The following is a 24,704-nucleotide window of genomic DNA, read 5'->3' as shown; positions in this document are numbered from 1 at the left end:
ATGGAATGATCAAATAGAAGTGGGGTGGTGGCAGGCACATATATAACATCAAAAAGTTATTTTAAACAGGTACACAGGTAATAAAAGATATTGAGGGATATAGGCTGAACACAAGCAAATGGAACTAACTTGTTTGACGTGGACAAAGGTTGAAGAGAGAATGATGAATCTGTTGAATCATCTGCCCTAGGAAGCAGTAGAGACTAACTTATTAAATATATTTAAGATACAGTCAGATAGATTTTTGCTTAGTAAGGGAATTAAGGGGAAAAGACCGGTCGGTGGAGCTGAGTCCACAGTCAGTTTCGATGAGCCTGCTGAATGACAGAGCAAGCTTGACAGACCATATGGCCTAATTCTAATGGTTTTTTAAAAAAAAAATCATATTTATTTGAAGTAGCTTGGTATCAAATTCTGGATAAGCAATCCATTTAACAACATATTTTGTCACCAAAAGACAAGAAACTGCAGATGCACTATTATTGGCAGCCCATTCCAGACACCTAACACTCTATGTAAAATATTTGCTACACACTTCGTCCTTAAACATCTACCCCTCATCTTAAATGCATGCTCTGGGGGAAAAAAAATCTGATTGCCCAGTTCTATCAGGTCTCCTCTTGCCCACCTATGCTGAACAGATGCTTTGGGAAAACAACTTTAAAATAAAAACTACAGTAGTGAACTTAATTGAATTTAAGAGACAATAAATACAAAAAAAAGATCATAAAGATCCACAGTTATCCAAACAGAGTGACTTAGCAATAGTGTAACAAGGGGACGTAAAAGAGTCCAATAGCTGTTGAAAAGAAACTATCCTTGAACCTAGAGGTTTGGTCTTCAGGCTCCTCTACTTTCTAACCAAAGGTACCAGTGAGAAGAGGTTGTGACCAAGGTGATATTCTTGAGGCAGTGTTTCACATCGATGCATTCAGTGGGTGTGAAGTTGGAGCCTGTGATGGACCTGGTTATGTTTTTACCTTCTGGAGCCTTCTGTGTTTCTGGTAGTTGAATTTCCCAACCAAGTGGTGATGTAACCAGTCAGTATACTTTGCATAATGTTTGATAGAATATCTGACAACATACCAAATCTCTTAAGACTCCCTAGAAAGTAGGGAGCCTCTTAAAAGTTACTCCCAGTAACTTGAAGATACTAATCTTTTGTCCCATCAATGGGGTCAAATGTGCCTCCCCTTCCTAAAACCAACAATAAGCTCCTTCTTATGCCATTTCGAACAAGATTCTTGTTCTGGCAGCACCCAACCAGAGTCTTAGAATCTATCTTATATTCTTACTCATCATTTTCAGTTATTGGGCCAACAATGGTGGTGTCATTAGTGAATTTGTAGATGGCATTGGAGCCAAACTTGACTAGGCAGTCATGAGTGTGCAGGGAATACAACAGAGGACTAAACGGGATGAAGAGGTGTTGGAGGTAGAGAATTGCAGTAAGATGTGGAAGGCGACATAGTAATTGCTGATAAATGAGATTTATATAGATGATTACTTATTGTTTAGCAAGGATTTTGGATAAAAAATCAGTTACTGTACCTTTTTATTAAACTGATCTTTGTAAGAGCTGAATGCCTGTTCTCAATTGCCCTTAAGTTGTGATTTTGGTTTGTTTTCAATCTATAAAGAGTAATAAGATATTGAAATTACTTCAGAGCATTTTTATAGACTGTACCTCTGGTATGATGTCCTAAAGTTATGAAAGATACAGTATAAATGCAAACTTGTTTTTTGAGGTTTCATTACCTTGAACACACCCTTCCTAGCATTATGATTGACTACATGGTCAGGTGGTCAAAACTGTAATTTTTAGAAATTTATCAGTTTTAGACAAGGATTATGTCCATATTATAATCAGTTATAATATGTGCTGATGGTACATGCTAATATTTGAACATGCCTTGCTGTTTCTTGGGTACTCTGAGCTAAATGAGATTCAAATGGAAATGTATAGAATTCACCAAACAGTATCGAAAAGAGGCAAGATATTTTTCCAGGCAATAATGATGCCTCTGCTATGTTATTTTAAGGGATGCTGGTTTTAAAACTTCCATGAGGTTTGTTTCATTCAATTTGCTTTATCTGTAATTACCTACATGTTTTAGGAGTACCACAGGTGGTGTTAAATAGCTCGTGTAATACTTGTGAAGTTAAAGCTTAATAATGTTTTTTTTTAAAAAGTGGAATGGTTTAACTTTCCCTACAAACATTCAACATAAAATATTATTCTCATTTTTGAAACTAATTTTATGTTTTATTGACTGCGTTTTGGACATAATAAGTTGCTTTTTTTTTGTCTACCACCCAATCTTTAGGTTTTAGAATTAAAGCTGTTCCATTCAAGAATGCAATCCTCAATGTGAAAGAACTAGGAGGTATGTGTGGTTTATAAAGTATTTGTGTGTTTGTGTACTAAAAGTTGTACTGTAGCACCTATCATCTTAGAAAGCTATTCTTGAGAGTTCATATTTTTATCCATTTTATATATTTTTCCGAAAGAAGGCCTCTCAATAATGGTTTGCAAAAGTATGGAATTTGGGAGTATAACCATTGTGATACTGATCATTCAGATTTGCACATTGAATACTTGCATTCCGGGATATCTGTAAACTTGATTTGCATTTCAGATTTATTTCGCAGCAGTAAAGGTAACCAGAAGCTACCAGATTGACATAAAAACTCAAATGACTCACTAATATCTGTCAAGGAAGAAAGTAGGTCATCCTTACCCAGGTCTGCCTGAAACTGATTTCAGACCCATGTAAAGAAGAGGTGAAAGATCATCATCCGGAACTCTGATTATCTCTCCCTAAATGCAGCCTGACCTGCTGATCATTTCAAGCACTTTGTTTTTATTCTACCATCACTGTGGTTGACTCTTAACTGTTCCTTAAAGTAATAAATCAAGCTGCTGGATTCAAGTGCACATTAAGACATGGAAAACAGTATTATCACCAACTTCCTGTGTATGAATGAGAGAAAAGCTGCTCTATTTGCAAATAATATTTAGTTTCATGTGAGATATATATTTACATTTATTTTTCTAATAACAAAGTGCTCCACAAAAAAATTCAACATTAATGGGTTTATGTTATACTTGAGCAATCTAAATACAGGAAGTTCCCAGGTTAAGAACCTCCAAGTTAAGGACAACTAGTACTTACAAATGGACTACGCGCGGCTTCAGCAGTTCATTGGGTCAAGAAAAGAGAACGCTGTCATATCACATTGTCGTTAACACTGTGCTGAGTGCGTAACTTTGTATTTGGGTTAAATTTTTCTCTTATTTACCTTTGTAACCCATGCCTCCAAAATGTAAATCTGATGCAAGTGCTGGTGAGGAATCAGAGAAAAGGAAAATAAAGTGGAAATAATAAAGTGATTGGAAAGAGATGAAACACTATCATTTATTGAAAAAGAGTTTGGCTACAGTTGGTCAATGATTGGAACAATTTTACAGGGATAAACTGAGAATATTGGTGCATGTGAAAGGTCGTGCCTCGATAAAAGCTACAATTATTACTAAGCAATGCAGTGATTTAATTAGTTAGGCGATCAAAATCCATGTAATATGACTGTTAGCCTTACTTTAGTGCAAGAAAAGGCTTCAAACCTTTTCAATGATTTAAAAGCTGCATGTGCAGCAAGTGAAGGCGATTGTGATGAAGAATTGGTTGTGAGTAAAAATCCAGTCGGTGTGCAGACTCGTGGTTACCGGTGCAGTTTAATATTATCAAATTGCAGCATAATATCCAGGTATGGCTTCCAACTGGTTAGATGCAGAGGTTAGACTGCTTCTGGACAATTTATCTCAGGAAGCACAGGAGAGGGAGCAGGCAGGGATTGTGAGAGATGGTCCCACATATGAAAGAATGGCCACTGCATGCTCAGCCAGTGGCCATGCCTGCACAAAGACTCAGGTTATGTGCTGATGTAAGTGATTTTACTGAAATGTTGAAAAAAATTATTGAGGAGAAAGGTTATTTGCTAGGCCAAATATTTAATGTAGACGAGACTTGTTTATTTTGGAAAAAATTCCTGAAAGGACCTACATTTCAAAAGAGGATAAAAGTGCACCAGGGTGTAAGGCATTGAAGGATAGGCTAGGATTCTTCTTTCTCTTTGGCTTGGCTTCGCGGACGAAGATTTATGGAGGGGGTAAAAGTCCACGTCAGCTGCAGGCTCGTTTGTGGCTGACAAGTCCGATGCGGGACAGGCAGACACGGTTGCAGCGGCTGCAGGGGAAAATTGGTTGGTTGGCGTTGGGTGTTGGGTTTTTCCTCCTTTGCCTTTTGTCAGTGAGGTGGGCTCTGCGGTCTTCTTCAAAGGAGGTTGCTGCCCGCCAAACTGTGAGGCGCCAAGATGCATGGTTTGAGGCGATATCAGCCCACTGGCGGTGGTCAATGGGGCAGGCACCAAGAGATTTCTTTAGGCAGTCCTTGTACCTTTTCTTTGGTGCACCTCTGTCACGGTGGCCAGTGGAGAGCTCGCCATATAACACGATCTTGGGAAGGCGATGGTCCTCCATTCTGGAGACGTGACCCACCCAGCGCAGCTGGATCTTCAGCAGTGTGGACTCGATGCTGTCGACCTCTGCCATCTCGAGTACTTCGACGTTAGGGATGAAAGCGCTCCAATGGATGTTGAGGATGGAGCGGAGATTATTGCTTGGGGGTAACACATCCGGGGATTTCAAGCTCAATCCTTTGCTTGTGTATTGCTCCCTAAATCTGAGGGGACTTCGCTGTATCGTTAAAGCATCTCTTCTCCTATTTGAAAGGCAAATGCAAAGGCTTGGGTTACAATTGCCGTCTTGGAAGATTGGTTCTTGAAACATTTTGTCCCTGCTGTTGAATGTTAATGCTTGACCAAGAAAATTCCTTTCAAGATTCTCCTTGTGCATGACCACGCACCCGGACATCTAAGCACAATGTCAAGGTTGTATTTTTACCCTCCCCCCTCTCTCCCCTCCCCCCCCCCCCCCCCAACCCAACACCACATTGCTACTTCAGCAAATGGATCAGGGAGTCATAGCCTCTTATAAGGCCTATTATTTACAGCGGACATCCTCACAAGCAGTCACAGATATCCACAGATGGGCTTAAGGGAGTTCTGGAGGAATTAAAACATCTATGATGCCATCAAAAATATTGCTGCTTCTTGGGATGAAGTTAAGCAGTCAAATGTGAAAATAGTTTTTGGCAGAAGAGTTAGCTAAAGCCTTTCGTCTCATTGAAGCAAAGTTAGAGGAGCAAGATCCTAATGCAGAGAGGTTCACCAAAATATACCGTACAGTTACCGAGGGCCTCAGCTGCTGCAAGGCTATTATGAGGAAAAGAAAAACTCTGTTCAAATCTCCCTTGATGCCTACTTCAAGAAATTGACTCCAGTAGTTTTATATGCATGCAAAGGTAAAATATATACTATATACTAAGACAATCATTCGACTAACTGATGCTAAATAAGAACCATATGTACCTGTTCCTCCAACTTAACTACAAATTCAACTTAAAGACAGATTTACGAATGGATCTTGTTCATAAACCAGGGACTGCTTATTCAGCAGGTTTGTTTCACTGAGGCTAGGTGAGACGAGAACTAGATGTTACAGGTGAAATGTTTAGAGAGAACTTCTTCATGCAAAGAGTGTGGAATGAACTGCCTGCTGAAGAAGTGAATGCTATTGGATCATTTTGGGAATACTTTGAGGTTACCTAGACAGACTGAATTTGAAATTTTAATTATGGAAGGTAGGAAAAAATTATATCTGAAATGTATGCAGTATTGCAGAATAAAATGCCTAAATTAGATTTACAAAAATCTAGGTCAAAATGGGAAGATTTAGGAATAGAAATTACTTGAGGATTGGAGAAATTTGAGTAAAGTTAGTATGACAAAAATTGTGAATATAAGATATAGACTAGTTCATTATAATTTTATACATCAATTATATTTAACTCCCGAGAAATTAAAGAAATTTACTTTCCACGGATTTATGTTTTATATGTCAGAAATAAACAGGAACTTTTTAAAATTCTGCATGGCTTTATGATAAGGTAAAACCTTTCTGGATGTGATTTAAGGAACTTTTACAAGATATTCTTAAAGTTAAACTTCCAGTGGACCCATCAATATTTTTGTTATGTAAAATTACAAAGATTTGTTTGGAATTAAGATTAAATAAATTTCACATAGCATTTTTGAGATTAGCATTAGCAGTAGTGAGAAAATGTACTGCAATTACTTGGGAAAAAAAAAATATAGATTTGAATTTATATAGATGGCATACAGAATTAAGATCTTGTATTCCATTGAAAAAAATAACATAATTTACGAGATAATTATCTTTTTATCGGAAAGTTTGGAGCCCTTATTTGGACTACATTATTTTAAAATTTTGAATTCTTCAGCCTTGTTGTGGAGGAAGCACCTCAGTCCATGGTAATTGTCTATGTTGTTGTAGTTTACATCTACTTTTTTCCCTTTTTCTTTTTTTTTGTTTTTTGGGGTAGATAGATGATAATTTAGGGGTGGAATCAGGTAAGGGGTATGTAAGGAGGGAGGGTTGCACTTATTAAAGGGTGGGATAGTGGGGTTTTTGTTTCTTTTTGGGTTATACACCATGTATATTTACTAACATTACATATTATATACTAATCATTTTATTTATTGTATGTATTATGGTTTTAACATTTTAAATAAGACATTTTTAAAAAAGTGAATGCAAGCTCAATATTTAAGAAAAATTTGGATAGGTACATGGATGAAAGGGGTATGGAAAGCTATAGCTAGGGTGGAGATCGTTGGAACTAGGCAGAATACTAATTTGGCACAGACAATAATTCAGCGCATTCAAAATTGTCCAAAGGGCCTGTTTCTGTGCTGTGGTATTCTATGGTTTGCACATGTTACATAGTTACTTAGTGCAAGACTTCATAGAAAGAAAGTCCATGTGTATCACATCACAGGTTTTACTTAACACAGGTTTTGGTTGAAATGTCACAATTTCTATTTGCTCTTTAATAAGACACTGTGTCTTTTTAATAGTAGCTTTACGGTACTATACCATTTCATATGTACTTGGCTGCAGTACATAGTTCAAATTCCTCCATGTTAATTGGGGAAATTAATTTCAGGTCATTAAATAAACTGGAATAAGATGACCATGAAGTATCCCGCTGTCTCCAATTCATTGATTTTGCAGATCCTTTTTGTTCATTGCAGGCACCCTACTTCCAATGGCTGAATTGAACTCCCCTCTCACCCTGACTTCTCACCAATTTGATTCAGTTGGGCTTCTGTTCATTGCCAGAAGTGTTTTCCTTCTGTGCCTAGAAAGAACACACAAAACTACTGAAATTTGCAAGAGCCAGTTAGTGGGCTTTAATAGTGCATAATTTATGGACAATAAAGCCCTCTTGTGCTAGATCAAGTAGACAAGGATATCCTTTATCTCCAGCTTTGTTTGTTGCAGCAATTGAACCTTTAGCAGAGTTAATAAGACATGATTCTAAGTGTAAGGGTATAAAAATTAGTGAAGAGGAATATAAGATTAATTTATTTGCTGATGATGTCTTGGTTTATATGACAGATCCCAAAAACTCTTTGCATCAATTATATATAAAACTGGAAGAATATGGTGGAATGGGTTATAAGATTAATTGGGACTAAAATGAAATGATGCCCTTGGGTAATGGTGATTATATTCAATGTAGAGAATTTGTTTGATTTAAGTGGTCAGAAGATGGAATTAAATTTTGGAGATTAAAGTTGATAATGATTTAAATAATCTAAATTAAAGTGTAAATTGAATTATTTACCTTTACTAAATAAAATTAGATTTAAATAGATGGAATAATTTGCTTATTTTGCTTATAACCTTAGTGGGTTGAGTGAATTGTATAAAGGTGAATATTTTTTCAAAGGGTTCAATATCTTTTTTAGTCAATTCCTTGTTGGATTCCCCAGAAAAAATTTTAAGGATTTATATTTGAGTATTAGGAAGTTTTTATGGAAAGGAAAGATGGCTAGAGTGTATTTGGAAAAATTGACCTGGAAATTTGAATTGGGAGGTTTGCAATTGCCCCATTTTAAGAATTATTATAAGGTAGCTCAATTAAAATGTATTATTGGGGTATTTGATGTAGATAAATTTCCAGCCTGGGTTAAAATAGAATTGAGTAAAATAGGAGAAAACAGCACACAGGACTTTATTTACAAATGGAATTCAAAATTGTTAATAGAAAGTAGAGATACACCTGTTTTGAAACATTTGAACTATGGAATAAAATAGATCATGAAATGGGTGGAAAAGGTTTGATTTCTCAAAAAATGCCTTTATATCAAAATAACTTCCTTTTTCTATGGATAATCAATTTTTGAGAATTTGGAGTCAAATGGGGATTAAGAAAATGGAAGGCTGTTTTGAAGCTGGTAAATTTATTACTTTTCAACGAATGAAGGAAAAATTCAATGTCACAAATAATATTGTTTTTTGTTATTATCAGGTTAAGGCTTTCTTGGTTGATAAGTTAGGTGCTAATTTGATATTACTTAGATAGAATGAATTAGAATTATTGATATGTAAGGGTGGTATGAATAAATTTATTTTGGTGATGTATAAATTACTTTAAGTTGAGAATTCATAAATCATTATTAAAATGGGAGGTTGATTTAAATAGATGAATAGATGAAAATGATTGGATGCAATAATGTAAAGAAATTGTGATGAAAATTATTAATGTTAGGTATAGATTGGTTCAATATAATTTTTGCATCAATTTTATTTAACTCCTCAAAAATAAAAAAAATAAAAATTGAACCCAACATTATCAGATCTATGTTTGAGATGTGGTCAGGAAGTTGGTTCGTTTTTACATTCTACTTGAAAGTCTCCTAGAGCAAAAGCTTTTTAGTTAGAGGTAAGAAATTTTTTGGAGAAAATATGAGGGGTTAAACTCCCACAGGACCTGATGTTATTTTTGTTGGGTAATATTAAAGTGGTTAGACCTAAATTAAGGTTAACTATGTATCAAATTGAATTTTTACGGCTATCTTTAGCTGTTTCTAGGAAGTGTATAGCCATTACTTTGAAATCAGTTATGGATTTAGGGATAGGGAAATAGCATGCTGAATTGTGTATTTGTATTCCAATTAAGAAAATAATTTATAATTTATGTAATAAGTATCAATTTTTTTCAAAAAATATGGAGCCTATATTTTGAGAATTTGCTCTGCACTATAGCTATCTCTTTGATGCAGAGTGTTGGCTTAGCTAGAATATTTGAGAACTGCAGGGCAACAGAGAGAGCTGGATTCAGTCATTTAGGCTTTCTCTATTGTTGCCCCCCCACATCTCCATCGGGCACACTGAACTCAAAATGGTCAACCAGTTTACCTACCTCAGCTGCACTATTTCATCTGATGCAAGGATCGACAAAGAGATAGACAACAGACTCGTCAAGGCAAATAGCGCCTTTGGAAGACTACACAAAAGAATCTGGAAAAACAACCACCTGAAGAAACACACAAAGATCAGCATGTACAGAGCCGTTTTCATACCCACACTCCTGTTCGGCTCCGAATCATGGGTCCTCTACTGGCATCACCTACGGCTCCTAGAACGCTTCCATCAGCGCTGTCTCCGCTCCATCCTCAACATTCATTGAAATGACTTCATCACCAACATCGAAGTACTCGAGCTGGCAGAGTCCGCAAGCATTGAATCCATGCTGCTGAAGACCCAACTGCGCTGGGTGGGTCACGTCTCCAGAATGGAGGACCATCGCCTTCCCAAGATCGTGTTCTATGGCGAGCTCTCCACTGGCCACTGAGACAGAGGTGCACCAAAGAAGAGGTACAAGGACTGCTTAAAGAAATCTCTTGGTGCCTGCCACATTGACCACCGCCTGATATCGCCTCCAACCGTGCATCTTGGTGTCTCACAGTTCGGCGGGCAGCAACCTCCTTTGAAGAAGACCGCAGAGCCCACCTCACTGACAAAAGGCAAAGGAGGAAAAACCCAACACCCAACCCCAACCAACCAATTTTCCCTTGCAAATGCTGCAACCGTGTCTGCCTGTCCCGCATCGGACTTGCCAGCCACCAACGAGCCTGCAGCAGACGTGGACATACCCCTCCATAAATCTTCGTCCGCAAAGCCAAGCCAAAGATTGTTACAGTTTTATGGGAACTCTGTCTGGTGTGTTCAGAATTGTTCTCAAGTGAGGCAAATTCTTGACTTTTTTTATATTCCTAACTTTTGGCAGCAATTCAGAAATTCTGCCAGTCTAAAGCTCCTCACATTTTCCCAGTTTGCTGCTGTCAATGCTGTATCTAAATGCTGTTCAACAAACAGGAGCACAAAATCATCAGCTGAAGGAAGATTGTAGGTGGGAATCCTTGTCCATGTTTGACCTGAACAATGTTGAGCACTCCATGAGATGCAGAAGAGACTTACAACACTGGAATCTGAATCTGAATTTATTGTCATGAACATGTCGCTAAATTTATTGTTTTAAATACTGCCATAAATTATATTTAAAAATAAATACATTAGTTAGTTTGAAAATTTGAAGGACTCTCTGAAAGCCCATCCTGTTGGTAATCCCCCCTCCCCCCCACCATTGCATTATTATTTTTATTAAGACTTTATAGTTCTTTTTGACATTCTCTCAACTTTTTCTTTTTCTTTCCTTTCTTTGATATTTTAGGGGTGGGTGAGGGGAAGGGAGGGAGGGATGAGGTTTTTTTTATATACCATGTGTGTAATTAATTTTTTGTTTAGTTTTTAATGAATATGTATTCATGGATGTGGTTTTAAAATTCTTAAATGAAATATTCCCCCAAAAAAAACCCTCTTTCTTGCGGAGGATGTGTTTCGATATTTTACTAACCAAATGGGCCAACTTAAGGTGACTGACACATCAGTCAGCTGTTTGAAATTTAGCTTATTTTCAGATGCAGAATTCGTGTTTGGCTAAATGGAGAAGTTTAAGACTAAATGCTGGACTTCCCATCGAGTTCAGTGGTAGAATATTGATGTGCAGAAGACAAATTTTGATGTACTTTCTATGCAGCCTCTCAGCCATGTGCCAGGGCTAGCTGACATGTGACCAGCTACTCTATTCATTTGAGTGCAAGTGTCCCTCTTGGGTGGGGGTGGAGGGAGGCATCTGGTAAGGCAAGGAAGTGCAGGTAAGTATTTAAACTATTTTTATCAATAGTTAAACAATTTGGAAGTCTTAAGGTGGGTGTTTATTGGTTACTTGTACTAAGTTGGATTGACTTTTAAATGCTTCTTATCATAAACATTTAAAAATTTGTTAGAATTCTTTGACATAGGTGAGCTGTCTAAGGCCATCACGTAGTCAAAAGGTAGCCTATCAGTAGTAAGTCTTGGGAGATTTTTATTTTGAGAATTTGCTCTGCACTATAGACATCTCTTGGATGCAGAGTGTTGGCTTAGCTAGTATGTCTGAGAACCGCAGGGCAACAGAGAGCTGGATTCAGTCGTTTAGGCTTACTCTATTGTTGCAGTTTTATGGGAACTCTGTCTAATGTGTTCAGAATTGTCCTCAAGTGGGGCAAATTCTTGACTTTTTCTATTCCTGACTTTTAGACCCAATTTGGCAGCAATTCAGGAATTCTGCCAGTCTAAAGCTCCTCACATTTTCCCAGTTTGCTGCTGTCAATGCTGTATCTAAATGCTGTTCAACAAACAGGAGCACAAAATCATCAGCTGAAGGAAGATTGTAGGTGGGAATCCTTGTCCATGTTTGACCTGAACAATGTTGAATAATCCTTGAGATGCAGAAGAGACTTAAGACATTGGAATCTGAATCAGAATTTATTGTCGTGAACATGTCGCTAAATTTATTGTTTTAAATACTGCCATAAATTATATTTAAAAATAAATACATTAGTGACAAAAGAAGAAAGTGAGGTCGTATCTGTGATTCATTGTCCATTCAGAAATCTGATAGGAGAGGGGAAGAAGCAGTTTTTGTACTGTTGGGTGTTATCTTCAGGCTTCTGTACCTCCTTCCTGTTGGTAGCAGTGTGAAAAGGGCATGGGCTGGTGCTTAAATAACTCTTGTAGATGTCCTCGATGGAGTGAAGATTGATGCCCATGATGGAGCTGGCTGACTTAACAACTCTCTGTAGTCATTTCCTGTCCTGTGCATTGACATCTCCATACCAGACGGTGATGCATCCCGTCAGAATACTCTCCATAGTACTTGCAGAAATTTATATCATGCTGGAGCATTCCACCATATAAATTATAATCTGATTTTTTTTCCACCAAAAGTGGTGACCTCACATTTATCAATATTATACTTTATCTGCCAGATCCTTGTCCCCTATTAATTGATCTATATCTATGCACTATTCACTTTTTCACTCATTGCCATCAGCAAACTTAAATATGCTACACTCATCACACTACACAATGAAAGCTGTGGAATTTTAAATTCGGATCAATAAACTAGCAATTGCATTTGCAAGGATGATCACAGAACTAGGGGATTGTCATTAACCCATCTTGTTCACCAATGGAGCATAAGAGAGGAAATCTCCACTTCACTTGAATATCAGAGGATGGTATTTCAACAGAGAGAGATGTTCTGAACTTGTCAATAGACTTACAGACTTCATCACAATACTTAGATATATCTTGTCCTACCACTAAGACAGACCTACCTTACAGACAGTACAGTTGAATGAGGGAAACAAAAGTAGCCCAATCCTGTTCCTATTTATTATGTTCTTGTGTTCTTAAAGTTAAACTTCAACTGTTTGCCCACACGTTTGAGTTACTAACATGCTAACCTTGTGTTGGTGCGTGGAAGAAAACTAGATGGCAACTGAATCTTGGAAGGAAGCATACCCATTGAAGAATTGTACACTTAAAACATTCTAAAATTTTACAAGTACTTATTCCTAATGTGTGCAAATGGGAGTGAAGTAAGGAGTTAATATTTTTAATTTGAATAGAGGTGTGAAAATCTGCTAAGCATGTGAATTGACAGAGAGAGGTTTTAATCAGTGTTCAGTAATTCAAAGTAAGCCTATTAAGGTTTGGAGTTAAAGATGGAAGAGATGTAGTGTGGAAGAGTGGGATGTGCCTGCAGAAATTGTTATAATTACTTTTTTCTGATGCATCGTCTCAAAAAATATAAACTTGACAAGATGCCCATGTTGTTAATCAAATGTTTGACACATTTCCATGCAGTTCTTTTCATAATTTATGAAGATCACAACTGCCTTGGTTGACAATGGATTGCAAGTCTGCCAGTTTTTTATGAAGCACAAAAAGATTCATTGCTAACCTAACCATTGCCCATCTGTCCATATATCACTTTATTTTGATTGTGTTAGACAATAGCTCTGATATGTCGCCTGCTTTGATTACTTTCTTCCAAGTGTTAGATTGTACAAATAAATCGTTAAAATTGAGTCTGACTATTCTGAAAGTGGGAACCATGAATGATTTTTATTTTCCTCCTAACTATATACAATGTGATAGTCAAAACTAATTAAAAGATGAAGCTGCTTGTAGCTAAGCACAATTGGCTAATTCTCTAGAGTCTATCCAGCATGTTTAACAATGCATGAGACCAGTTGCCAAGCTTCTTTCTGATCTTTCAATCGAATCAAGTAAAAATCACATGGACATGATTACCCTTGCACATGTTAATGAGTTTGGCCACTTGAAATGTAAATTGGACATGTATCTCTCTGAAATGATTTAAAGTATGGAGGTATGTGTGTGTATGCATATTTATAATGTATGTGTGTATGTATTTATAATGTATGTGTGTATATTTATAATGTATATGTGTATGTATTTATGGATGTGTGTACACACAAATACACACACGATGTATATATCTATATACGCACGCACGCACGCACGCACGCACGCACGCACGCACGCACGCACGCACGCACGCACGCACGCACGCACGCACGCACACACACACGTCATTGATAACTGGTCATTTTTTTAAAAACAGCCCAGGAGCCACAGCAAATCACTTGTATCAATGTTTAAACAACAAGGAAAGGCCTTTTAAGCATTAAAATAATTTTTAATTCTTATCAAAAAATGCTGACTGTAATGCTGTGGCCGATCATCCAGACCTCCTAATCACTGCTGCCGATTTCCGCGAACATGTCCCCACTGCGGTTGCTGATCCCCAGGGAGATTTCCCGGCCAGTGGAACACTCACTGGTGAGTCAGTGGGCTCTTGTCTCCCTGGTCACCGGAAATCCCGATGTCCACGTCCCGACTCTGAATCCTCCCCTAGGTCTACCGCACATGCACACCGGTGGGTCGTGTGTGTGTGTGTGTGTACATTCGCGTGCAGTAATAGGTTGAGCGGAGGGTTCAGAGGGTTGGGAGCTCCAGGGTGCCGAGAAGAGTGGATAAGGAGGGGAGGGAATGCCATTTAACCCGAGGTCCCACTGCCACCCAGGAGGCTGCACTCCTTTATGATGCCGGAACAAGGGATTCTTCCACCCACTTGTGGCTGGGAGATAGTGGAACACAGTTTGAGAGGGAGAGTTGGAGAAAAAAGTCAAAAGGGAAAGGTAAAGAAGAAATGGAGCGAGGGGAGGGAGTTACCTGAAACGAGTACAATTGTTCTAATTTCACATCAGGTGAAATTTTTTTGAACCTGTGAGGTCCGTTCAGCTCTGAAAAATTTGTGGATAAATTAGGATTATTGTACTGCATGTATGTTTTATAAAAGATATATATATATATACACCTATATATCTGAGATATATCTGTGAGAGATCTATGAGAGAGATGTGCGAGAGAGAGAGAGAGAGCAAGTGATATGCGAGAGAGAGAGAGATGTGTGTGTTTGTGTAGCTGCAGCTACACTGTTACTGAAAGAATACACAACCAGACGGGTTGAGCTCAGTGAGCAGAAAACAGGATTTGCCGGGCTGGACTTGTACTCTCAGCCCGGACCTGGTTGAGGACTGTGCTGGGGGGTGACGTCACTTGGGTGTCATGTGATCCCCAATGCGGGCTTCTGAGCCTGTTGCTGAGAAGAAGGGGAATCCCCCGACAGCGCCATTTTGGCCGGCTGCCCCGCTGCGTGGATTATAAGCGGGGCCGGTTCGCCTGCCTAGTGGCATGCCGCCACACAGCCCCCCCCCCCCCCCAGAGCCAAAGTCCTTTTTAGCTGGGCGGCCTCTCTTCTTGGGATGGGCCACAATCACTGGTTCGGTGGGGTTGAGGTGAGCTGGCTTCAGCCTGTCCACAGTAAATAGCTCCTGCCTGCTGCCGATGTCCAGTGTGAACGTAGACCCTGAACGCTGGATAACCCTGTACGGCCCCTTGTAAGGTCTTTGCAGAGGTACCGCGGGTGGGCCCCGCCGAATAAAAATGTTCTCTGTGGAGTGCAGCTCGCTGGGAATGTAAGATGGCCGTGTGCCGTGTCTGGGCGGTGGTGGGGGTGCAAAGGAGTCCCAAGTGGGCTTGGAGGTGGGGAAGTAGCCCGTGCGGCGACCACTGGGGATTGTGAGGCGTGTTGATGAACTCACCTGGCAGTGCCAGCGGTGCGCCGTAAACCAGCTCAGCTGATGATGCCTGCAGATCCTCCTTGGGCATGGAGAGGATGCCCAGGAGCAGCCAAGGCAGTTCGTCCACCCAGTTGGGACCGGTGAGTCGGGCCATAAGTGCCAACTTCAGTTGGCGGTGCAGACGCTCGACCAGCCCATTGGCCTGCGGGTGATAGGCTATGGTGTGATGTAGCTCTATCCCCAACCTGTTGGTGAGCTGTGCCCAGAGTGCAGAGGTGAACTGGGCACCCCGATCACTGGTGAGCCGGGCGACCCAACCGTGCAACAGCGCTCGGGAGGAGGAGCCCGTGGAGGCGTCTGGCATTGGGATCGCCTCAGGCCAACAAGTGGTGTGGTCTACCACCGTGAACAGGTAATGGTTGCCCTGGGAAACTGGTAAGGGCCCGACTATGTCCACATGAATGTGGCTGAACCATTCCTGGACGTGCTTGAACTCTTGCACGGGTGCCCTGGTGTGCCTGTGCACCTTGGACATCTGCCAATGGGTGCATGTTCTGGCCCAGCCCGCGATCTGCTTCCACTGCCCATGCCAGATGAACCACTCTGTCAACATAGGACCGTGGACCTGATGGACGAATGCGAAAGGTCGTGGATATGATGGAAGACTTGTCTGCGCCACTGCTAGAGAACCACTGGCCGCGGGGTGCCCTTGGAGACATCACACAGGACGGTACCTTTGCTGCTAGGAGTCAGGAGGTCTCGGAACCACAGGCGCGTGATGGCAGTCCTGAAGGCTCATGTATCCTCGTCGGACTTCAGGTCCCGGGCAAGCTAGTTGAAGTCTAGGTCGGGTGTCAGCGCGCAGATAGCCGGTCGTGAGAGTGCATCGGTGACCACGTTGCCCTTCCCCGCCTTGTGCCGAATGTCGGTGGTAAACTGACACGAAGGAGAGGTGACGCTGCTGGCGGGCTGACCAGGGATCCTTTGCCATCATGAGCGCCTGAGTGAGGGGTTTATGGTCAGTAAAGATGGTAAAAGTCCTCCCCTCCAAGAAATAGTGGAAATGCCGCACCGCCAGGTACATACTTAGTAACTCATGGTTGAAAAAGCTATACTTGTGCTCTGGTTAGCGGAGAAGCCAGCTGAAGAATGCCAGTGGCTTCCATTGTCCCTTCACCTGCTGCTCCAGGATGGTGCAGACGGCTGTGGCAGGGGCATCGACGGAGAGCTCCATATGCAGGTCGATGTGCGGGTGGGCGAGCATGGTAGCCTTTGCGAGGGCGTCCTTGGTGGCCTCGAATGCACTGCAGGCCTCTGGGGTCCAGGTGAGCGTTTTGTGCTCGGCTGTGATGAGGGCGAATAGTGGCTGCATGATGAATTGGTTATAGAAGTTGACCATACCTGCGAACTCCTGCAGCCCCTTGAGGTTGTCCGGGCATGAGAACTTCTTGATAGTGACGACCTTCGTAGCGGCGGGCATGGCTCCTTCAGCCGTGATGGTACGGCCCAGGAACTGCGTGGACTCTTTCCTGAACTGGCACTTGGCTGGGTTGATGGTGAGGCCGAATTTGGCCAGCCGGGAGAAGATGATGGGCCTTGTGTTGCGCCTGATACCTGCTGGCAACGAGGATGTCGTCCAAGTAAATGAAGACAAAATCCATGTCCCTGCCCACTGAGTCCATAAGGCGCTGGAAGGTCTGAGCAGCGTTCTTTAGCCTGAACCACATGCGAAGGAATTCAAACAAGCCGAAGGGGGTGATGATGGCCGTCTTGGGTATGTCCTCGGGGTGCACTGTGATTTGGTGATACCCACGCAAGGTCAACCTTGGAGAAAACCCTCGCACCATGCAGGTTGGCAAGTACCGAATGTTCCACAGCTCCAGCAAATGCGAAAACTCTTCCTTCGCCACCTGGAGCTTGTCAGGCGGGAGCTGGCATGCCTTGGCATGAACTGGTGGACCCTGGGTGGGGATGTGGTAGAACACCCCGTGGTGCGGTGAGGCAGCGGAGAACTGTGGCCTGAGGAGGGCTGGGAACTCGTCCAGGATTTGCTGGAACTTGTCTCTGGGTGTGCTGATCGTGGCCATCTGGGTCTGCTCCGTGTGGAAGGTGTCGAGGCGAATGGCCTGGAAAGTCTGGGCGTGTACCAGGCGCCTACCTCGAATGTCCATCAGGAGGCCGTGGGCGAGGAGGAAGTCAGCACCCAGGATGGCGATTGGAAGGAACGAGACAGTGAACCTCCACGAGAACTTTCATCGGCCGATCTGGAAGTGGTCTGACTTGTTCCCATATGTCCGGATCTCTGTGGCGTTGGCCGCACAGAGGGGAGGTCCTCGAGGTTGGTTCCTGGACTTGATGGCTGTGGCCAGGATGACGCTGATCTGGGCTCCAGTGTCGACGGGGAAGCGTCGGCTGCTGACTTGTCCCGCAGGTAGAAGAGGCTGTGTTCTTGGCCAGGTGCCGCATCCATTAACAGTGGCTGGCCTGATCATTTCCTTGGAACGAGCAGAGCTGATGACACTTCTGAGCCTTGGCTCCCCAGTGCTGGTGGTAGAAGGATAGGCCCAGAGCGGATACCGTTCCCATGGTTGTGCTCTTGGTGGCCCCTGCAGGGGCCGGGTGTTCTACCACAGCATTAGGAACAGGCTTGGCGTGGTCATGCCCATGCCTTGTGAACTGCTGGACTGCTGAGCCCTCCAGGAATCGCTCGAGCCATAGGACTTGGGCCTTCTGAGCAAGCTTCTTCGGGTCGGTAAAGCTCTCTTGTGGCAGTAACGGCCGGATGTCATCGGGCAGATGGTCGAGGAAAATTCGCTCAAAGAGTGGACAGTTGGTGTGATCATCCATGAGCTTGAGCATCTCGTCTATCAGCTCCACCGGGGACCTGTCCCCCAAGGTGTCGAGGTGCAGCATCCGAGCGGCACGCTGATGCCTGGATAGTCTGAGGGATCCGGTGAGCACTCGCTTGATGGTCCCATATTTGCCTTTGGTGGGCAGGTGCTGAACGAGTTGCAGCACACGTTTGGCGGTGGCCTGGTCCAGGGCAGCAACCACATGGTAGAATTTGGTTGTATTGGACGAAATCTGGCGGAGGTGAAACTGATCCTCCACGTGGCCGAACCAGGTCTCCGGCTCCTGAAACCAGAAGTCAGGCAGCTTGATGGCTATAGCGCTGATCCCAGGTTCGCTCATGTTGGGTTCAAAGACGTTTGAACCAGTCGGGTTCACCAATTGTAGCGGCAATTACACTGCTACTGAAAGAACACACAACCAGAAGGGTTGAGCTCAGTGAGCAGAAAACAGGTTTAATGCTGGCTGCCGGGCTGGACTTATATTTCCAGCCCGGACCTGACTGAGAACCATGTTGGAGGGTGCCGACGTCACTCGGGCGTCACGTGGTACCCCAGCGCGGGCTTCTGAGCCCGGTGCTGAGAAGAAGTGGAAACTCCCGACGGCGCCATTTTGGCCGGCTGCCTAGTTCTATCAAGCTGGGCCCGTTCGCCTGCCTACGCACGCGCGTGCACACACACACACACACACACACACACACACACACACTCATTTTTTTTATATATATATATATATATATATAATATTTATATTATAATGTGTGTATCTGTGGTTTGCAAACGTTTGTTAGGTTGTTCACATTCATCTTTAGGTAAGGCCAGATGATGCAAATTTCAAAGCTTTATAAATACCCTAACTCCTCAAACCTTGTCCCAATAATCAGCCACCATGGCCTCCTCTAAGCAGTTGCCTAGCATTCTGAAAATTAAAATAAATGATGCACACAATACATGAAAAGGCTATAAGAAGATAACAAAGCATTTTCAGGTGGCCGTTTCTTCAGTTCTTAATGTATTAAAAAATGGCAGTTAACAGGAACGGTTGAAGCCTGGAAGACCAAGAAAGATTTCTGTGAGAACTGCAGGTAGGATTGCTAGAAAGGCAAATCAAAACCCCCATTTTACTGTAAAAGACCTTCAGGAAGATTTAGCAGACTGGAGTGGTGATGCACTGTTCTACTGCACAAATATGACCTTCATGAAAGAGTCATCAGAAGAAAACCTTTCCTCCATCCTCACCACAAAACTCAGCATCAGAAGTATGCAACGGAAGATCTAAACAAGCCTGATGCATTTGGAAACAAATCCTATGGACTAATGAAGTTAAGATAGAACTTTTTGGCTGCAATGAGCAAAGGTATGTTTGGAGAAAAAAGGATGCAGAATTTCATGAAAAGAACACCTCTCAAACTGTTAAGCTCAGGTGGTGGATTGATCATGTTTTGTGCTTGTGTTCAGCCAGTGGCATGGGAAACATTTTACTGCTAGAGAGAAGAATGAATTCAATTAAATACCAACAAATTCTGGAAGCAAACAGCTCATCGTCTTTTTAAAAAAAAAATGAGGTACAAGCTGAAGGTTTTTCCATGGCTCTCACAGTCCCCTGACCTAAATACCATTACCAAAAAGCTGTGAATAGACCTCAAAACAGCAATGCATGCAAGATGACCCAAGAATTTCACAGAACAAGAAGCCTTTTGCAAGTAAGAATGAGTGAAAATCCCCCAAACAAGAATTGAAAGACTCTTAGCTGGCCACAGAAAAAGTTTACAAGTTGTGATACTTGCCAAAATGGGTGTTACAAAGTACTGACTGTGCAGTATGCCAGGATCAGGCCTGAGATGTTGGTTTTTATCCCCTTGTTTCTCAGCATTTATGATAAGATCAAATATACTTCATCTACGGTGTGCTGATCACCTGGATCCATGAGAAGCTGTAGTATCAAAAAAGAAAAGAAAGACAACTGGGAGAACTGTTAAAGGGGAAGAGGTTGTTTGCTGTGAGCTGGCCTGCTGGGATGGATCCATCATGGCCCACCTCCATTAGAATCACAATGATGGCTGATGCAGCGAACTTCTTGGGATGACAAAGTATCCAGAACACTGTCAGGGTGGCTGTGAAAGACATGAGCAAAGGGAACCAATTTTCCCAGGATTTCTTCATCAGGAAGGTGTTGATAGACTGCTGCAAATGTGAGCTGAAGGACAGCTACTGCCTCCAGGACATTGCAATTAACAGTTACTTTGATGTGACCTTCAAGATTCCAGGTGCGATGGCATGGAATGCTCTGGGACGGTCAAGAAACAAAAGAAAACCCAAAACCTCCTCGAAATAAACTTGACAAACAACACCATAATGGTGAAGGGGGTAAAAGGATCAAGGGGCAAACAGAAGGCAGAAACTTGTTGTGCAAAGATGAAGCCAGCATTAGTGTCTAATGAAGGCAGAGGAAGTGCCAAGACACCCAGTAAAGATGCACATGCAGGAGACTGGGGGCTAGACAGAGACCATCGCCCCATCAACTCCGGGAGCATGCAGAGGCTATCTTTCCACCCTCTCCCCCCCCACCCTACTCAGCTCCAGGAGACTGGGAGCAGTGCAGAGGCAATCACCACCCAGCTTTGGGAGAACTGGAGCAGTGCAGAAGCTGTCGACCCTTAGTTTCAGGAGAAGAATCCAAGCCAGTCAGGAGGAGTCATGTTGCCAGGCAGTGGAAGCATTTGAGTTAATTATCCTTGTACAGGGATGATGTAGTCATCTTCTATTCAGGCACTCAGTTGGTCCGCAGACCGATAGGCATCTGTAAACAGGAAGAATATTGAGACCATGTTCTTCAGTAACTGGTCTGATCAGTCCATCATCCCCTTCACAGTCAGATCTGACTACCTGAAAGTTTTGAGGATGTAGTTTGGAGGGGAAAAAGCATGTAACAAATATGGATCAGACTGAATCGCAAAGGTCCACCAAAAATTGGGTCTGTGGGCCAGTACTCCCTCTCAAAAAGCAGACGTGCTCTCAGTACTGCTGTATGTGGCCTGAATGTGACCCATCCTTTGCACCTCTGCCCTGGCAGTCACCAGAGCAGTCTTCTGGTTCATGTGGGATCCAAGATGGAAAGGATCACAAGCATCACCATATACAAGTTGCAAGACAGTGGGTGCAATGGTGTACCCAATATGGCCCTCATCCTGATTACCACCTTTTTGCGTGGAACCATATAAGGGCACTGAGAGCTGTTATGTGCTGTTCCAGTATTGCAAAAGATTGACCAGGCCCCATTATTGCACAATGTCCCAGTCCACTGGACTTTGCCATGCCACACATTTGACCAAAATTCCATCAAGCAGTGGTCAGCACAGAATGTTCTGCAGACTCTGGGAGGTGAGGATGGCGGATACTGTGGGATAATTCCCTGAGGAGACACATTATCTGGCACAATGCCTCATTATCAGTGCTCATGAACAAGCATCAGGACTTGGTCTGTCTGGTGGTGAGAGGAACCCTCTCGATCAGATCCTTGTAAAATAAGAATGTCACCCGCAACACACATTGTCCCTGTAATGACTGCAGTGAAGTGGAGACAGTCACCCACCTCTTTGCAGAATGAAAGTTTGCTAAGAGTTTGTGGAGAAGGATGTAAGGGTCCAATCCTCAGCAGCAGCGTGACGGAGAACTTTCTGATTTACAGGCTGTTTCCTAGGACTCACACAGAGTCAGACATCCATAATTGCTGAAGACCATCAACTCGATGAAAGACGCCCTTTGGTCTGCCCAAAACACGTTGGTCTTTGAGCACATGGAGATGATGGTGAGGGAATGCTGCCAACTGGCACATTTCCAGGCTGCATGAGTACATGCTCTGAGGCTTGGTGCAGCCAATGTGAGGACACTGTGGGGAAGTTCTTTCGTCACTGGGCATTGAGGGGTTGAAACCAAGGGGTAGCCCCTCAAACAACAAGGGAGAATAAGGACAAGGTGCCACAGTTGTGGCAATGAAGACCATATAGACATTTTTTTTTAAATTTAGACATGCAGCATGGTAACAGGCTATTTGGCCCACAAATCCATGCTGTCCAATTTACACCCTATTAACCTATACCCCCGGTACATTTCAAACAGTGGAAGGAAACCGGAGTCCCTGGGGAAAACCAATGCAGACACGGGGAAAACATACAAACTCCTTACCTACAATGTGGGGTTCGAACCCCAGTCCAATCACTGGCACTGTAAAGGCGTTGCACTAACTGCTACACCAACCGTGCCACCCCTACAATGATACCAATGTATAGACATGACACTAAAGATGTAAAGAGGCTATGAATGGTTGCTTTTTTGTCAATAATTTGTTGTGAAATAAAAGTTTAATTGCAATTCATTGTCCAGATTATAAAACTTTGAGTCTGTTTCCCCAGATAACTTAAGGAGTGGGATAGGAGTCTGGTTTAACAATGTTGCTAGCAGTGTACTGTGACATTGAGTTCACGATTTGGTAGTTTATATTTAAAAAATTGCTTTGAGGAAAGAAAATGAACATGTACTAGTTTGTTTGTTTGTGTGGAGTATTCACAACAAATTATCAGCTTAACTGGTAAATCAGTGCTGCTCCTTCCTACCTGCCTATAAACAGAAGCTGAGACGTAAGGATCTGGTAGTAAAAGTCATGCATCATTGGACTGAGGAAACAGATAATATCCTATGTGATTGCTTTGAGTCAGGAAACTAATCCATATACAAGGACTCACCAACCAACCATAATGTATCAAGATCGTAACTGACTTCATCAGCAAGTGTATAGAAGACTGCACACAAATATATGGATTGTTTGCCAACCAGAAACCATGACTAAATGATGAGATCCACTCACTATTGAAGTTCAGGAATGAGGCATACAGGTTGGATAACCTAGGTCTGCACAACAAACCTATGTGAGGCTAAAAGGGATACCAAGAAGCAGTACCAAACCAGACTTTAGTCCCATTTGAAACTTGCAGATGCTGTGTGCCTGTAACATCACAGGCTATAAAGTGAAACTGGTCAGAATAGTGAAAAACACATCCTTGCTAGATGAGCTTAGTTCCTTCCATGCTCACTTCAAGCAGGAAGCTATCGAGCCAGTGATGCACATTTCGTCAGTCTAACCCTAACCCTAACCCACACCTACATGTCAGATGAATTTGCCACAGAGTGAACCCTCAAGAGCATTGACAAATATTTTTAATCTCTCTCTCTCTCTTATAGGCTAAAGTATCCACCCTCTTTGAGAAGGCCACTATCATTCTGGTTTTGAAGAAGAATGTACTGATGGACCTAAATGACTGCTGGATGGTGGCTCTTGCATTCACTGTCATGAAGTGCTTTTGAGAGGTTGGTCATGGCTGACATTAACTCCAGGCCTACCAGCCACCCACCAATTTGAATACTGCTGCAATTCATCCATGACAGATGCCTTTTCCCTGGCCTTACACTCAACCATGGAATGCCTGGACAATAAGAATACCTATGTCCGAGTATTTGTTGACTAGAGCTCTGCCTTCAACACAATAATACCAAACAAACTCATCCCCAAACTCCAGGATCCTTCTCTGAAATTGGATCCACAGTTTTTAATCCTGCAGGCAGTAAGAATTGAATCCTCATTCACAATTATCCTCAACATCAGGGTCCCACAAAGGTGTGTTCTCCACCCCCTACCATATTTGCTTTGCACACATAACTGCATGGCCAAACACCTCTCTGCTCCATCTAAAAGTTTGCAGATGTTGCCACAGTGTGAGTGAGCAGGATCTCTAAAAATCATGAGTCAGTGTATAGAAGGGAGTGAGAGGGATTAGTATCTTGGTGCTAGGATTACAACTCTTCCCTCAATGTCGCCAAGACCAAGGAGCTTGTAATGCACTTCCAGAGAAGAAGAGCTCACTCCCTATTCTTCATTAACAGTTGTTGGGGTGCGTGGACCATAATGGCGTAAGGGAAGGTGTGGACTCATGATTTTCCCCAGGGATTAAAGGATAAAGTTTGAATTAAATAAGGATTAAAGTGTGGCGGTGTGAGCAGTGGAAGAATCACAGCCATCACGTTGAGGGTCGGTAACAAATGTTTTTATTCAAATTCAGCACGCCCCTATAAGGGTAGCATGAGTTCAGTCACCTGGTGTATTGTGACATCATAATCGTTGCCCATGGTGCGCATTGGAAGGGATGCTGGAGTCAGAGAGAAACCTCTGATGACACCATTTCCCCATGGCTGCCCTGCCACACAACACTCCCCCAGAACCGGCTACATGTCCTGTCGCTTTGGCGGCCA

The 24,704-nt window shown here is 42.5% G+C and overlaps 1 protein-coding gene across 2 annotated transcripts in view; it reads left to right on the top strand.

Moving 5' to 3' along the window:
• Nucleotides 1-24,704, top strand: part of LOC138757281 (ADP-ribosylation factor-like protein 15) — a 359,572-nt gene that overhangs the window by 147,317 nt on the left and 187,551 nt on the right. For both annotated transcript variants that reach the window (XM_069924338.1, XM_069924339.1), the window contains exon 3: nt 2,328-2,387. In XM_069924338.1, the coding sequence (XP_069780439.1) occupies nt 2,328-2,387 (60 nt within the window). The remainder of the gene's footprint in view (nt 1-2,327; nt 2,388-24,704) is intronic.

The sequence above is a fragment of the Narcine bancroftii genome, chromosome 3 (genome assembly GCF_036971445.1).
Source record: "Narcine bancroftii isolate sNarBan1 chromosome 3, sNarBan1.hap1, whole genome shotgun sequence".
In the NCBI taxonomy this organism is placed as follows: domain Eukaryota; kingdom Metazoa; phylum Chordata; class Chondrichthyes; order Torpediniformes; family Narcinidae; genus Narcine; species Narcine bancroftii.
The sequence above is the reverse complement of the archived record's forward strand: the minus strand, read 5'-3'. Positions and strand labels throughout refer to the sequence as shown.